At 40.2% G+C, this 18446-nt stretch overlaps 1 protein-coding gene across 1 annotated transcript in view; it reads left to right on the forward strand.

Moving 5' to 3' along the window:
- The window catches only part of LOC113240431 (CCR4-NOT transcription complex subunit 6), a 252036-nt gene that overhangs the window by 212539 nt on the left and 21051 nt on the right, over positions 1 to 18446 (forward strand). The window contains exon 5 of the mRNA XM_026477729.1: positions 18114 to 18182. Within this exon, the coding sequence (XP_026333514.1) occupies positions 18114 to 18182 (69 nt within the window). The remainder of the gene's footprint in view (positions 1 to 18113; positions 18183 to 18446) is intronic.

The following is an 18446-nucleotide window of genomic DNA, read 5'->3' on the forward strand; positions in this document are numbered from 1 at the left end:
GAGTCTAAGGAATAAGTCATTATTGATGTTAAATTAAAGGCAATTAGACTTAAAACTTGGCGAGAATTCAAGGTGTCTCGTTCTCCACATTGATTTCTTTTACATCCGAAGTAATAGCCACAATGTTAATACAATCACAAATTCGCCTTACCATTTCTTTTAACTTACTGTAACGACCTTGAAACTTTGGATACGTTTATCTTAGCAAGTATTTGAGTTCCGTGGTAACATAATTCTTAAGCTCATTTTTGCGTATCACGGTTGACTGTCGTCATAAATCCTCAAAGCAACGTCTAACGTCGAAAATCCTTTATTAGCATCTGACGAGTGGTACGCAACGGTATGATTTATACCTGGAGCCTTGTGTGTGACATTGCCTGGCTCAGGTAATTAAGCTGTCTTTATTTATTATCTATTTACGCAGTTTAATTATTTACAGAAATATTTGTAATTTTCATTTCTTCTGTCATGATCTTGTTTGCGAGTATTTTGTTTAAAGCTTATATTAAGAATCGAAATGAAAGATATTTGTATACTTTTTTCCACGCATTTTACAAAAGTAAAAATCTATGCGCAGGCAAAAACAATTGGATGAATAATTTGTAATTGAGTTTTTTTTTTATTCCTTATTAGTTGCCTTTATTAGCTTCCTCTGTGGCCGGACAGTTACCATGCTGGTTTGCCACACAGAAGTCCTGGATTCGATTCCCGGGCCGGGTGAAATAATTGTATGGCCTATATTTATTTCTCTCGTGACATTGGGTGTAATTTGTGGTTGTCTATGTGCGTGTCCATGGCACCCGCGACACAGGGTTTCCCTGGTGCGAGTAAAGTCTGTGAAATAGCTTATCGTGAATATAAAATTTACTTCACAAACATATCGACGCTGGAAAGGAAAAACGTCTAACGTTAATTTGGAAAATATTACAGGATAACCATTTAAAGTAACTTTATTTAGAAAAAACATCTATTCTGTAATTTTGTTTGTTATATGGAAAAGCTGAAACTTTTTAGTTTTCCATATAACGAATAAAATTAGAGTGGTGATTTCGTTTTCTTTAAAAAAAATACTTTAAATCGCTCTCTTGTAATATTTGCCAAATGCACGTTAGTCGTTTTACAGCGTCGATATATTTTATTTCTATTGGCATTTTTGCATTATTGTGGGGATACGTAAATAACATTCCCACGAATGGCAAATAGAAATAAAATATTTGTTTGTCAAGTAAATTTTATGTCGCACACGAAACCAAATACTGTCGTAACTCAAAATTGTGCAATTGAGAAAACACGATTTGAAAATTAAAAAAATAATACAGAAGGAAACCAATAGGTATATACAGGGTTAGGGTAAAATACTGACAACCTCTCAGGGCTATTACTAACATCATAAATAACAATTTTTGTTCAATGACTTTTTACAAAACTTAATATTTTATAAAAAAAAAACTTTTAAGTTTTTCTTGCGCTATCTAACACTTTTTAGACTGTGTGTGGTAGTAAGTTGTTTAGCAACGCCTCACACGTGCTTTCTTTTAGTACCGCACAGAGTTATCACCGTTTAACCCGATCTAATTAAATATTTTTGTACGAATGTAAAATCTAATGAGTTATTAATTTGTTATTAAAACTCTAGGAATACAATTTGTTGTTTATGATGTTAAGAATTACAGTTCTGTGACGTTATTTAGTATTTTACAAATAACCATGCATTTTCTAGTTTAAAAATTAATAATCAAGTATTATATATAAATAAATATACTCACATTTTTTGCGATAACATCCATTCATTATATTTTTAGTGTTTTCTCAATGCCACAATTTTGAGTTGCGACAGTATTTGGTTTCGTGTGCGATATATAATAAAAAAGGTCTGACCAAACATCATGAACTAATAACGTACTACATTCTACCACTTTCCCTCTTGCGCACGAAAGGCCCATAGCTCACGTTTCGATTCTCGCTTGCTTATGACTTTTGTTTCTTTTTTCTCACAGGATCTTGGTATTCCTGCTGCAAATCTAATACTACAGACAATTCTCTTATTATAATTATTATCTTATATATTAATTTTGTGACAAGTTTCAATATTAAAAATAAATCGAGGCACTTTCTCGGCTTTCGTTAGATAGCACTTTATCACTTTCGCTTCTACGCCCCACTCGGCCATAGTTCACGTTTCGACTCTCGCTTACTTACTGGTCAACAAGTTTGTCGAAATTATTATTGGATTTTTTTTAAGTTGTCACGTGTTAATATGATCAAATGACGTGTGTCGGTCATAGATAGACACATATTTGTTTTTAACATTATTCCACTTGAGTTAGTTAGACTACACGCAGATTTCTAAACTAAACGAACTGTGACTGCCTTAAAACCACTTTCAGTAGAACCCGACTTCATTCCGCGCTGCACCGCAAACCGATTTCTCTATTTTCGCCAACTAATGGTAATTTCGATGTTTCAAACGATTTCACGATTTAGAATACAGTCGCTTTCTATTCGACATCATAATTCAGCTGTCATTACCAATACACCTCGTGTCTTTTTTACAGTAGCTCGTGGAATATGGTAAAGTAAAAGTAGATGCTAATGTTCTATTGTTAGCGTTAGCGTGAAGGCCTCAAAGTGTGTTGACATGGATTTTATTAGAGGTCGAATCAGTAATGATTTCATTTCGTGTCATGAAACCGAAAATGACAAGATGATAGCCATTTACTTTCGGATTTCGACGCCACTCGTTACCAAACGATTTAAGGTGAGTGAAATTGGTCATGTGCCTTCATTTGCATCTCTGTGACCGGAAATGCCTTGTTAAATTTAGCTAGTGAAATTTCGTTGTCGAAACAACGACTGGACCGAAAAAGTAAATATAATCTGATCGTTCCTTTTGGTTTCATACGTGACTGATGTCAAATCCACTTTCCAAACATATTGCAATATGGAACGTGATACGATCTAAATGGATGAGTGACTCGACACAGACTCGAGGTCCCAATCACTTAGACTTAGGTAAGATACGTAGGCTTAGTCCATCGTGTCTCTCGTCTACCGACTATAGCGTGTGATAGCGATCTACGCAGTCGACCAATTGCCTTGTTTGTCGTGCTCGCTCGCTACGTTGAAGCGTTTCACCAACTTTTTGCTTGGAGGCGGCATTTTGGGAAAATTACCTGATTTCAAAGAATCATTAACCAAGTATTTTTTTACTTTCACATATAAAAAATATGTAATTTCTATTTATTTAGGAAATATTTCGAATAGAACACGCTGTAATCACGATATTGAAACGTACTTGTTTAGTTACTCTATGGGTCTCCAGTATATGGTCGTAAGGTAATGTACAGTCGTACAGTCATCGCTAGAATGACATGTCTAAGCCGTTTTGGGCATAGCCCTACGTCTCCGGATACGCCAACATGACCATATTCGACACTTGATGGAAGATTGTTCTATTTACATACGACCCCTCCTGTGCAATATCTGCCTACACTAACTTATCCATAAGAACATCTCAAGTGCGTGCCGTTTTCGTATGACTCAAATGTTTTGCTGAAATCACAAAAGGTCCAGTCAACACGTTTAAAACAGAGAACAAAAGATAACGTCAGCGACGTGCTAACTATGATAAATGAACGCTCAACAGATTTACCTATTAGCGAAATAGTTCTTGGCACCATCTAGACCATTAGTCTTAGAATCAGGTAATGAATCAAGTATGTATTTACTGATCGTCTGGTCATTCACCTTCCATTCAAGGTCTAAAAGCATTATTTTCGCGTTGGAGGCGACCCACACGCACCGCGATGCATTTCCAAGTACGATGCACTATGTTGGAGGAATGAGGGCGCGTGATCCGCATGCGTGAAGAACAAGACGTAGATTTTATCTCAAAACTCGTAATCTGGGGGTCTACTCTCGATCTCCGTCCGACGTCCGTCCGAAACAATTACTGTCAAATAAGTAATATTCAACAAAATTAAAAGACAAGTATCAAGAATGAAGCTTCATTCGCATCACGCGTCTTTTCATTTGGTCAAGTAGTGCTTCTTTGGCACTAATTGTTTTGGACGGTTGCCGGACGGAGATCGAAAGTAGACCCCCGAGAAACCAACTGCTCCCTCTCCTGGATTAGTACCGACAAATTGCATTCTCTCGTGTAATATCGCCTAATCAATTGGTAACAAGTGTTAGCTGGAGACGAACACTTACTGTAATAAATCACCGTAGAAGACTACCTTTCTTGATTGCATTGGATCTTAACCAAATAGGCTAATGTTAACTGGAAACAGTAAGAATCATGTCGATGAGTAATCAAGCTATTATCTCTTACAACTTAAATCGAAATATAAACTGCTATGTTCAGTTTTGTATAACATTGATGGATCCTACAACGGGATCTTAGTGGACGAGGGAAACACGTGTGGTCGACAAAAGTCCATTAGTGGTATATGTCTCGTAGTATAGAGCTTGATTTACGACTAGCCCGGTCCCGCATGATGGCAGCTTGTATCTTTAAATGAGACTCGAACAGGAGTTGCTCGCCACTTACAATTCGCATTTATCTTGATTGCTACTCTGAACAGCAAATGGTATTCCACATTCAGCATGCCATGTAAAAGTGGTATAAAATTTACACTCAAATATTTTTCACTATTAGGTTTTCGGTAGCGTAGTAATTTTCCAAGCCATTAAATTTTGTCAGAGGCCCATGACGACTCTCCACGTGGGCCCGCGCTGCGCGGTGCGCGCGCGCTCTTTTTTGCTCGGCAGCACATCGTTCATCATTACGCGTTTATTATCTCTGTGACCTTGGCCGTGAACGCTCGTGCGGGAGGACACTAGCGCGTGGGCAATCTCGATGACTACATAAGAGTCGCGATTTGAATTTAGGATGGACTTGACAAAAAATGCATTGTATTCGTGTCGCAACGTTCCGTCGACATATAAGCTTCTCAGTCCAACAAAAAACAAATTGAAATGTGTATGTTTGATTTAATTTTGTTTGCGTATGATTTTGTTTTCCTCGTTGTTTTTTATATTACTTTGGAAGTTCTTAAATACAAGTTTAGTAGCAGTAGAGCTCCTTGCGATAGAGTTCGTCCAAGGGAGTACTGCCACCTTACCTTTTTCTTTAGCCAAGCAGTAATGTGAGCATTACTGCGTTTCGGTTCTAAAGGGCTAGTGAAATAACAAGTACATTTAACTTGTCCACCTATGTCTCAGGGTGACGGGTGCAGCGGCAATGCCCCTCAGATCTGTGCGATTTAAAGCTCTGAACGACACTGTATGTATTACGGACAGGCGTGTCGCTTACAACCACACACACACACGACTTGTTCGTCCCGTCATTTTGTATCATAAAAAAAGTTACACACTTGAATAGTTATATATGTAGATAGATAGACAGTTGTACACTTACAATAACCTGCAGACATTCGATATTTACCAATAACTCTTGGTTGTCTTTCTTAGATAGTTTTCAACTAAACTTTTCTACTAAACAAGAAGAATTTAGAAGTTGGTATACTAACAACAAAAATGTCATATACCAATGGAAAAGGCGCTTTTGTGTACTTAGTAAATTTGATATTATGACTGACTGCTTATCCCAATCCGGTGCTATTGGAGAGCTCTACCAGCTTTCATAGATTACTGCCTATTCTCCTTAATTTATTCTGTCTAAATTCATCATAGGTAAGCGTGGTAGCCGCGCGTGCCATACATATTGTTGCCAGTTATCGCTAAAATTTGCAAAAACGAGGACCTATACCAGTTGTGCCACTTGAGCGCAACCAGCATTCAACTTTTATATAACCGTCAACGAGATAGTGTAATCATGATGTCATCTTGTAATAAAATTTTGTTAAGAGTGCGTGATAGTCACGCGATTTCGTCAGTAATAGCTAATAAATTAAATATACATGAATAATTATTCATAATATCGTCATAGCCCGATGTAACAAGAATAATCCTAATCAGAATCGGAGAAGGAATTCCAGTTAAACAGATTGCATCAGTTGGCAGATCGTTAGGCATCATATTCACAGAGAGATTTGTGTGCGCTTGTCGCATATCCGTTCTAAAATCAACGTAAATGCAATTGCACAAGATTTGCAGGTTCGTTTGCACGTCACCCGCTTGTTCTGTTGCAGTCTGGAAGCTGTCCTGCTCTCGTATTTCAATATCCCCATCTCATTATGATTTTCGCTATAGAATCTCGTTTACATGTACCACTGCAGTAACAAACTGGACGCTATCATAAAATTCCCAGAAGTACACAGGGTAAGTTTATTTAGCTTGGCTTTGAAACTTCTGCACAAAATCTAAAATTTTAATCTTAAGTATTCGTGCGAACTCAGTAGCTTCCTTAAAATATATCATGATATTTTGTTACGTCGTCGTAGCTATTATATTTTGAGAAAAGTCGTTAGCGTCCACTTTGTTTATGAATTGCACTGTTGTAAGTCCTTTGATGTTTCACGCCTCTTTCGAGGGATATCTTCATCAAACGTATATTCTGACGTATGTTCACTAAATTAATTTTATTTCATAAGTCTTTCGCGAAACGTCTATTTCTGCAGCTTGCTTTTAGATAAAATCGCCGCTCAATTTCCAGGCTTCCGTCGTCATTCCTGTGAGTTTTAAATATTGCTTTGTGTTTGATTTAACGGTGAGTGTTTATTTTGTATAATAGTTAACACTAATATCGATCTAATTCTGCAATTATCGGGTCGAAGTCAACGTCTCCGACGATTCTGTATGTATTTCCAAGTAATCTTATTTACAAAGTAAACACGGACGGAAGGCCCGACGCATCTATGCGTATTGAATGAACAAAACAAGCCATACATTAACGTCAGTATATAAAAATGGTAATTGTCTCAATGTCTTCATAAATATGACCAAAGTATCATCACTTATTGGAATTTAGTAGTCTTATCACGGATGGTATCAAACGAGCGGCGTATTTCGCCAGTCAACACCGAAGCACAATAGCCAGGCCATGTAAAACGGTTCAGTCACGTATACTTACGGGATCCTTTATACTGCACGTGCACGAAATATCGAAAAACAATAGTGGATTTCTGTACCACGAACGTTCTAAATCTAAAAAATTCCAACGATGTAGATAAGCGAATTTAGATTCTTTAGAGTCGTATCTCACATGTAAATATGGATATATGACAAGCGCAAATAGGATAGTTTTTGCTCTAGAACGTGATGCAAGAGCCCGAGCAAAATACCGGTTCTCGTTCGATAGGCTCCCCTACGTCTGGCGATGCGATTCTCAATGGACTGAAAATGCTTTGCAAGAAATTGATTAACCCGCAGGTTGAGCGCGCAATGGATAGTTTTTTTCTAATGCATTTGCAAGTGCGTGTAGTTTCTAGTTAATTAAAGGTTTCAATTACCGTCTGAATGGTTTATTTTTTCTTACTCAGCTTGTATTCCACAGTGCGTGATTCTCTTAAGGCAATTTTAAATAGCGTTTTTTATGCGAAATTTTATGTTTGTCTAATTAACACAGGTATGTAATTGCTGTTTTATATAGGAAACAAACACAAAGTCATTCATTTCATGAACATAAGCGCCATTTCGTACAACACACTTCTCCAACCTGTTAGAAGCACTTTTTTAAATTACGAAAGAATTAGTCGATAAGCTTAATATCGATAAGATAGGAGCCATCCAATATCAAGGGTAGCGAAGAGCTTTTATCTACAAATCCTGTAAGGTGGAGATGGTTTGTTATGCACTGTGCTCTCTGGTGTTATCGTGTGGAAATAGCGAAGATGAATAAATCGGTTGTCTAGTCATAATTTCTATACGAGTTGATATCATTGTCCGCATTTTTTTACAAAATCTATCGACTGTCATGGTTGCATCACATCTTAGAAAGCTGTGGTGAATTACTGTGCGGCTGGATCACCAAAGAGTTACCAACCATTTTCTGTGGGTAAGTTTCTTTTATGAACACTATTTGTACTTGTCGCCAAGGTTCAACTCTGTAAATCCTTCAGCTCTGTGTCGATTCATTAAAAAAGTGCAAGCTGCAACGCGCGTTACCTATTCGGACAATTTTTGTGGTACCCATTTTTCTTTTGTCTTTACTAATATCTAAATTTTTATTGCTACTTTTTAGTTCCGTCCGAAAATGTCGTATTATACGGTGTTTGTGAGATAAATGTGGTGATAAACTTGGCTATTCTTTGACAAAAACCGTTAGATCGTTGGAAGCAGATGCTTATGTTCTAAAATTTTGAGTTCTCACGTTCAACAAGTTCAAGGGACATGTATTTGGTTAAGCGATTTGAAAATGTACTATATTCATAATATAAGCGTTCCTAGACAAATAGTCAATTCACAAAACAAACATGGCGGATATAGAATTGATGTAATTTAAATGGAACATTTGCTTATTTTCAAACATCACGGTGAAAACTGATTCTTGCGTGTAGAATACAACAGTGAGCTGCGCCCATTGTCAACTGATATGAAGAATATGAAGCGTTCTCACGGTAGCAGAGAAAGCCTTATCTTATGTATCGTAGCGAACAATGCGGAGCATGTCGATGCTTATCGCTATCTAGTGCTCATCCGACTTTCACTCACCGACACCTTGTTAGAACATGTTTTGTTAGTCTCGGAAGTCACCGTGAAAGTCTTATGGCCGATTACACCCGTTCATGGAAACTCAGCTGTTGATAAAACTGTACCAAAGACGGTGTTGGTAATCTTTAGATTTCACAGCGAGTTGAAAGCAATCATTCGACTGTGATAGGAAATTGCTTGTCGAAAAATTGTTTTTTGTTTGTTCTTAGTAGAATGATGAATTCTGTGAATATAGATAGATATAGGTAATTGGCAAAGTCCTAGTAAATTAAAATGTAAAATTTTGAGTACAAAAAATTAAACGTAGTATATTTTTGTCAAACAAAAGAATAACGTGACCGTTTGAGTTTATTTATTTGCGTTGAAGTTTACTGCTAAACACTTAACGTAGGAGTCGTATATTCGCGTCAGGTTTAACTGAATAAATTTAAATAAACTAAAACAAATAAACACGCGTTAAGTTTTTATATTGTCTTAACTGAATGTCTGAATTTTATAAAAACATCAGATAAGAAAATGAAGTGAACAGGAACTCTTCATGAGAACATGGAAACATTTTATTGACTTTCTAACGGGTATGATATCTGTTTTAACAGAACATGACTGAGGATGAAATCATTGGAATAGTTGCGCGGTCCTAAGCTGCTTGATGACCGGAGTAGCGTCGATCATAATCTCCCATTCATCTAGGTTTACTGTACAATCATAACAATGTATTCAATAACATCGGTCTGGCTTTTAAACCCTCAATGTGAACGACCTTTGCGTTATTGTCAACTTCCAAACGTGTAAAGGACGTCTGAGACTTGACGTTTAATATTCAATAAGACATCCGTAAGTGTATTGTATTGACACTGAATACGGGTTCCAAGCTTTGGCTGGTACCAGTCAGTGAATGAACGAATTCCAACACAGGGAAGCTTACCGTAGCCTCGAATACTCGAGTGCGAGCTCATGTGCATTGTGTTTATAATATAACAATAGTAGAGGAATGAAAGATTTACATGGAATGCTCATCTAACGGTTATTACAGTGATGTGTGCTATGATAGTGCACAAACAATTGTTGTTAGAATTTTATATCGACGTAATATCTCTATATTTAACTCGACTATTTGTTCAAATGACTTCAAAAAGTCAAATAAAAACAGATAATCTTGATAGATAAAAAGATTATAATGACGGATAAGACGAAAAGATTCTTAAATGGTTGAGTTATGAGACAGCAGAAGGACAAACTTGTCTTGATTTAGTGCACCGCTCACGGCCCACGGTCACATCACAAAGTGTAATGAGCGGTGACGACGCCTCTGCCTTCGAGAGCCTTAAGAATGTGCTCCTATTTTCTTTTAATACATGACTTCTTCATTTCTTGACTCTTAACATGGAATAAAAACTAGTCATCGTCGTCTGTTGGCGCACTTTGGTTTGTCGACTACACACAATACTTTTCTTTTCACGGAGGGCTTAACCCTACGCGGAACGTGAAAATTTTACAAAAGAAGTAAATAATCAAAATTATCAACTAATCCGAAATGGCTGACTTCATTTACATATACAAATTTGACGAAATATGTACAGGTATAATTTAAGGTGCATTTTTAATTGAATTTAGTTTCGATTGTTTCACACTTCATTCTTTGACATAAAAGTTGAAGAATGTTTAATGTGCAGACAAAAATGACTTGCGTGTGCTCAAAAGAGCACTCGCGAGTCTTTGTGTGTGTAAATATTTTTGATATGTATATCGTTCAAATCATTTTTCATCGTGCTTAGGTTTTCGCGATTGCATTGGAAATGAAACTACTTTTTGGGGTATAAATCGCGTATATTTGTTTTCGAACAAACCGACGCTTCGGGTTCTTGACAGGACCCATGGTCAGGCTAAGCTAAGAGCGATGCCACAAGCGAGCAACGTAACGCCGCTTACTTACGCACTGCAGCACCCCTCCCCGCTTCGTCTCCTGGCCTCTTGCCCGAAACGCACGCGTTCCGACGTCGCGCGCCGCTTCAGCATGTCGTTCTGATTATTCTTCTTTTCAATCCATTTTAAACAAACAAGTCACTGACCTGACCATAGACAGTTTAGTGACGGCCCATTGTAATGCAAACCAAAAATCGATTAATTAATTGAATGAATTGATTTGTTTAATTGAGTCATACTAGAGGTTTTCCTTACATGAATAATAAAAATAAATTACCTATAAAATCATATATTTAAAATTTCCGAAAACTTAATTTTAAATCCTCATTCAAATATTTACACTTAGGTACTCCATCGATTGCGATTGAAATTTTCGATTTACCAATCGATTACAAAAACTTTAATTGAATGAACGGAATGGTTTTTTTTCGCACAGCACTATGCAACCACAGACAATTCGTGGAAGGATAGATGAATACGATTTTACGATGCTAGTCAAATGAATATTGTTGGAAAAAGTGATGAGATAATAAGTCGAAAACTTCGAAATATACTATTATATATTGCTTTAGAATTTTAACCAAACAACTTTGTTTACTTTTAGTTGAAAATGTATTGGAACAGACTACAATATGTAATAACGCAGCGTCACTGCTCAGGCATCGCAACTCCACAGACGCAACGCATTGTGTGGCATCACTCTAACTGGAAAGAGGCCGAAACAAAAAAAGATATCTTTGAAAAAAGACTAATACACAATTTATATCCCGAAAATAGTTTTATTTCCGATATGTTAATTAATATTTAATTTCATTAAAATGTTCGTCCAATACACCGACATCCCCCCCATGCAAGTAAATATCCAGTTTCTACCCAATAAACCTGTAATAAGTTTCTTGCTTCTATTAGTTGCTCAGCTTAGCTTACGAGTACGTCTCTAAAGCATCATGGCGTTTAAATTATACTATTGCATATTTTAATTATATTTACAGCTGGTATGCAACTGTTAAAGGCGATCATTTTAAGCCTAGCGTTTATTATTTAGATTGAAAGGACCCGCTATCGACTCCCACCGGTACTAGTCACTCGAATCTATTATATACCGTCATAGACAGAGCCGCCCTCGCTAGTTACGAATATTATATCCCATCACAACTACAAATTAAATCGCGAAGCCTGTGTACAAATTGCGCTTTTTGTTACTGCTAATAGATATGTATCATCCAAACTACGAAAGTTTGTATTACTATCAATTGCGTAATAGTCGACGAGACGAGCGTTTCATTACAGTTCAATTTACGCTCGACTGACCGCAAGACTGGTTCATGAGCAAAAACCAACACACTTACCGTCTCCCAAATGTTCTACGTGTTATTAATTTTTTTGCTGCCCATCCTACGAATGTTGCTCTCGACTATTTCACGTAATTGTTTTTCACATAGTCTTAATCTCAACTGTTTTAAGATTTTTTTTCTAACAGAATCTTTCTGTCAACTGTTTTCTTTATTTTCCAACATTTCTTACTCGCTATTATTATTATGTCGCTGTGATTAACAAAAACATCAATTGACTTTAACATCAGTATGCTAATAGATGCTTCAAGTGAGGATAAATATTGTTTTATAATAAGTTGGCTCATCTTCCGTCCTTTTGATGATCTTAATAACTGGTGATAGTACCCATCCAACAGGTTGTAATGTGAATTTTCGTATCTCGTCATTGTTTATTCATCATTATAGCAGAGTTCAACTTTTTATTTTCGGTAATTTCTATTAACGTTGACTACAACAAATTTTTAACCGACTTCAAAAAAAGGAGGAGGTTTTCAATTCGACTGTATTTCTTTTTTTTTCTATGTATGTAACGCGATTACTCGGCGGCATTTGTGAACCGATTTTGATGATTATTTTTTATGGGAAAGAAGGTACCTCCGTATTGGTCCCTTTTAAATTTGAAGAAAATATTCCACCTCTAAGGGTGGAACTAGGGGATGAATCTGGATTCGCACACTTTTCGGTAACCGATTTCAATAAAACTTGGCAAATAGATGTAATTCCACGAACTTTTGATTTGGTCGGTTTTTTTAGTACTCTGTATTGAGATTATTTGAATTTCATGACGAGTTCATGAGAGAAATTTTATGTAACAATATTGAAACCGCTTTTGGTAATATTGGATATTACCAAAAGCGGTTTCAATATTCTTGTAATTTCGCATTAAGCTGAAATAGACTGCCGCAGTTTTGATGATTTTTCGCAAAGCCTCAATATTTGTTGTTTAACAGAACAATGCGAGGTAAAATCCTCAACTGCTTTGTTCGACAAGCAATGTAAATTGAATACAGATTTTGCAGCAGATATTGGGTGCAATTTTTTGCTCCTTGCAGGATAGTGAGTTGATTGCAGATAATGTTAGGTACCTTACCACAAGCCACACACGCACGGACCTCAATTTCACGTATAAGAGCAACGGAGTTTGTGTTATAGTTGGCAAATGAACTTTTTATCACAAAACTCAATAGTTCCATTGCCTGATATGGTAAAATAAACAATAAGGCTTTTTGCTGTGCAAGCTGTATTGATAATTGACTATTATTATTAGGGTGGCTTTATTCAGGGCCTATGCATCCCCTCATCACTGCGACCATCGACTAATCGATTATGATCACCACCAATTACAGTGCAGAGCCAAGGCCGACAGCATTGAAAACTGAAAGACTTTCCTGGCTCCGACAGATGTAATATCCTCTGGTTGTGGCATGTACCTTCCCAGTACGGAACTTCGTACGCCCATCTGGGGGTTGTAGCATTGGGTGAGTAGATGAACAGGAGTTTCATCCTCCGCGTGGCAGAATCTACGTTCTCTATTTTCTCTCTGCCCAATATTTGACATGTGCTTGATTGATTAAGCCACAATGCCCTGTTAAGGCTCTAGTGACCATTCTTATGCCATTCCTGTCCAATGACAGAGCTTCTCTACAGTGTTTGGCACTGTAGGCAGATATCAGGGCTTTTGAATGCTCAAGACCCTTGTTCTGTAGCCACACTTCTCAGGAGAGGTGTGTGCTCTCATTTAGCAGAGTGAGCTTTGCCAGGCTGTATGCTATCCCTATGAAGGGTTCGGGTCCAATAAAGGTCTCCCTAGCACTAGCCTTTGCCAGTTCATCCGCTGACTCATTACCCTGGATGTCAGAGTGGCCTGGAACCCAGCGCAGTACCACTGTATTACTTTCCCTGAGAGTGTTCAGTATATTTACACAGTTCTCTACAATGCTCGATGTTTGGGTGACTGAGGCTAGTGCATGTAGAACCGCTTGACTATCTGAGTTTATGTAAATAAGCTTGTCAACGTAGCCTCTCTTCAGGTTCAAATCCGCACAAGTAATTACGGCGTACACTTCGGCCTGAAAGATAAAGGAGTGACGTCCTATGTTCAGCTTGTAGCTGAGCCTGGGTCTCACACCGTGTATACTACACCCTACGTTGGGTCCCATCTTAGACCCATCGGTATACCATAGAAGGCTACCGTCCTTCCAGTGAGACTGTTAGTTTCCCAGTCCTCCCTAGTTGGAAATTCTACCTGGTAGAGTTTTTTAAAGTTTTGTTTGGGAAGCATGACATCAGAAGTCATTCCCAGAACAGAGTGTTCCAGAATTGAGTCTTGTGCTGATCACAATGTCTGGGAGAGCCCTCTACTCCTTAACCGAGTGGTAAGCCTGTATATGCTGGTACTGGCTTCCCTCTGTATAAATAAATTCAGAGGAGTCAGATTCGGCAATGCTTTTAGGGCTGCCCCAGGTGTGGTGGACATGGCTCCCGTTGCTAGCTGGCACGCGATGCACTGTAGACTGCCCAATGTGACAATTGTGGTTGTTTGGCTGACTTTAGCATTCCAAGCAACAGGGGCGTAAGTGGGCCTCACAATTGCCTTATATTACCAGAGAGTCATCTTTGGTTTTAGACCCCAACGCTGTCCCACCATACGGCTACAGATACCTAAGGCCATCTTGGCCTTGTTGATCGTGTTAGCTATATGGTGGTTCCACCTTAGGGTTTGATCTAGAGTTATCCCTAGATATTTGGCTTTTGCGGAAAAGCCCACAGCCCTGCCACCAAGAATTGGTTCCACTAGTTTGTCTAGTTTCCGTCTCCTGGTTAACGGGGAAATGGTTGTCTTTTCCGCATTGATTGATAATTCGTTATCTTGACACCACGCGGAAATGGTGTCAAGTGCTCCTTGCATAAGTGATGGATATAGTACTTTGGCAGTGATTGCCCTCGAACTGTGATCACCAGGTCATCCGCATATCCTTGAGCATCAATATTCGGTTCAGCCAACCTATACAGGAGCTGATCCATAGCTAGAGTCCACAGGAGAGGAGAAATTACCTCCAACCCCTTACTGTGGAGGCCGCAAACCGGTCCCCATGTAACGAAATACTGGCCCTGCGGCTTAAAAGCATATTCTGTACCCGTCTCGTGGTTGAAGTGTCCACACCTTTGCAGGTTAGGCCCTTCACCAGAGTATGGATAGCTGTATTGTCGAATGCACCCTCAATGTCTAGAAAGGCACACAGTGCTATTTGTTTGTCCTCAAACGCTCTTTCAACTCTGTCCACAAGGTGAAGCAGAGCTGTCTCTGTGGACTTTCCACTCTGATAGGCGTTTCGAGTGTGATGGATAGGACTATATTAAGGACGAAGCCCTAATGTGATTGTCAAGTACCTTCTCTATTGCCTTAAACAAAAATGAGGTTAGGCAGATGGGTCTAAAGGACTTAGCAAAAGAGTACTCCTTTCTGCCTACCTTCGGTATAAATAGAACTTTACACGTTGTCCATTGCATCGGTATGTGTCTCCAAGCAAGACTGGCTCTGTATATCTTGACCAGATATGGCAAGAGTACACTTACGCCTTGCTGTGTAATAAGATGGGAGTAATACTGTCCTCACCAGGGGATTTATACGATTTAAACGAGCTTATGGCCCAAGCCACTTGTCGGGGTCTTATTATGTTAGCGGCTCTGTTTCAGTCTTCGTTGCGAGGTGAATGTAGCGTCGCTGCTGGATTAGTGGGCGTGTCACACAAGGCCCCCGAGAAGTGGGTTGACATTGAAAGTTCAAGGGTTTCTATCGTAGAAGTCGAGAAGGTCCCATCAGGCTTCTTTAACAGTCTTCTTTGACTTTAGCGAGCAGTCTATGTAGACGTGCACCTTGAGGAGCACTAGCGATCTCCTCACAGAACCACCGCCACGATGCTCGCTTGGCCTGGCTTATCTCCTTGTTATAGTTAGTTAGGGCCTTCCTGTAGGTCTCCCATTCCTTTGTTAGTTTGGCCCTATACTGCCCTAGTCTGTCTCTATAGACGTCTCAGGCCGTGTGCCTTGGATTCCTAAATATAGTGGGGTGGCAGACATTTCTTCCTCCCAGATCAAATTTTATGTGTTTATGATCTGACAATGACGTCTCGTCACTAACATGCCAGCCGGTTATAAGTCCGGCTAGCCTAGCCGTAAAGAAAGTAATGTCCAGAATTTCTTGTCTTGACCTAGTAACAAAAATTGGTGTATATTCTTCGTTATTAAGGTACAGGCAATTTGATAGAATAAAGTCATATAGTAACTCACCTCTGTTATTGATGTCTGAGCTCCCCCAGGCGGTGTGGTGAGCGTTGGCATCACATCCCACCAAAAGTTCTGCTTTGTGTTTCCGGGCGTATTCCGCCAGTCGTGTCAGATCTTCCGTGGGATTGTTCTTTTCTCCAGGTAGATAGGCTGAGCATACGATTATCTTGGCCCTTGGAGTAGTACTCAGCTACTCCGGGGAAAGAGATATGCCGCGTTGCCTTTCGCGAAGCAACACTACACCACAGCCGTTGCAGCCACGGCATGGTGGAAGTTTGCTTGGAGAACCCTCATCCTATCCCCCGTGGGCGCCATCTAGCGGAGATTGAAGCCCCGGGCAGCCCCACGTCCTTGCAATTCTCCACGTGCCGAACTGCGGCCACGTGGGTTCGGTGCCGAAAGCCACTGTCGTGTACCCAGACCGTCATTTAGTGCCATTACTGTGGCAGTTTTTGGTCGAGCCGCCCCAGTACTGGCACTTGTTGATGGCTGCGCTATTTGCACTACACCCAGGATAGCGGGTGCTGTCCGAGTGTGCCCAGCCTCCCGTCCGCGATGCACCCACAGTCGCAGACGGGGCAACTCCGTCGCGTTTCCCCTGGTCCGCGGAAGACGGGCCAGGCGCAGACACCACAGGCGCTGAGGCTCCCGGCCCCTATTCCTCGAAAGGACTTGTAACCGACCCTGTTTTCGATACCAAGATACCCCGCGCAGTGTCGCCACTGAACGTACTTTCTGGACACCCCTTGATCCTAAACGTGACCTGTTTAAAACCAAGGTGTGCCCGGCAATTTGAGGCACGGAGATTCTCCACAGATGGGTCATCAAGAAAAGAGAGAGAACGCGACTACCCATCCGTTCGCATCTTCCCTTGTGTGAAGAGCCTTCCATATTTCTGTGCGGAGGCCTCTATTTTGGGCCCCCAGCAGGCTGATGGCCATCTGCACCGACTCACATCCCTTCTTGGGAATGTAGGTGGTGGCGGTGGTGGGCTTCGGAAGCTCGCTCTCCTCAATCAAGGATGGAAGGAAGGAGGCTTCCGACCACGGCTTTAAATTGCCGATCTGTCCCACAAGCCAGTCTGCACTTGCTTGATCCTTACAGGTCACAAGAATCCGGCCTGGCTTGTGAGAGAACTTCGGTCCCTCGCCATGCTATGTAGTACTCGCTACGGTGCGGACGAGGAACAGCTCCACCAGCTCCATTTGCACCTCTGATATGGGTTCCGAATTCCGGATACCCACACTCACGGAGCCCGCCATTTCGCTGAAAGTAGGTCTGTTCCTGCTTTCAGCTGGCGCCATGGTCCTGAGAGCCTTCCTGACATGATCCTGTGGCGACGCCCCCTCTGACCGTTCACGTTTCTGCGCTTTTGGTTTTGAACCCGCTCAGCCGAATGCGCGGCGAGCGCTGGATTCCGGCACCACGGGATCCGAAGGACCCGCCTGGTTCGCATCCATAGCCATGACCGCAGTCACGTCGTTATTGCTGGGTGGACTATCAATCTCAGCAATCGTTTCCTCCAAGGAGGAAATTTGAGCATTAATATTTATGTCTTCTTTCTCCATACACGTCTCACGAGAAGCTAGGGAATTATAAGGTCACAGCCAGCAGAGCCCCGCTTGCCGGCTGAAGGGCATAAAGTGCCCCCGAGTTGCCCTGGTATCGAGGGTGCACCGTTAGCAGCTGGGCTCCCCCAGACACGCATCCATAGGCACGGCTTGACACCCTTAGATTGTGTGAGGCATTTTTGCCAACGCTTAGCAAATGCTCGAACAAAGTCCAAGCATTTACTAAGAGTTGCCCAGGATGTGCCGGCTCATGTCTTCCCTTCCTATGCAATTGGATTACATAGGAATAAAAGCCAATCGCACGCGTGGAAGTACGTCGTCCTGACATCCCAAAAATTTTATTATATATATAATTGACTAACTTGATTTCTTTTTGTTTCAGTCACTGCCACTTTACCACCACAGAGGCCTTGGATACCTTTGACCAGACCTAATAGAACACGTCCTACATGTAAGTATTCTTGAACTTCACCTATTTTTGTACGTTGTACGTATTCTAGAAACGCTGAAAAATGTGTACGGCACTGGAACGACACATTTTGCCCGAATAGTATATTTATTACTCTCATAAGTTACTTGTGTTTTCAGCTACGTGTTATTTTTATTTTTGTGCTTCTCTGTCTATGCCACTGGCTGTGTTAATCACGTTTAAATGGTTTCCCAAACACCTATACTCAGGCAATACTCGCGGAGGCGTGGCATTATTCGAGTAAAC

The sequence above is a fragment of the Hyposmocoma kahamanoa genome, unplaced genomic scaffold, assembly GCF_003589595.1.
Source record: "Hyposmocoma kahamanoa isolate Upper Pololo Valley unplaced genomic scaffold, ASM358959v1 138, whole genome shotgun sequence".
NCBI lineage: Eukaryota > Metazoa > Arthropoda > Insecta > Lepidoptera > Cosmopterigidae > Hyposmocoma > Hyposmocoma kahamanoa.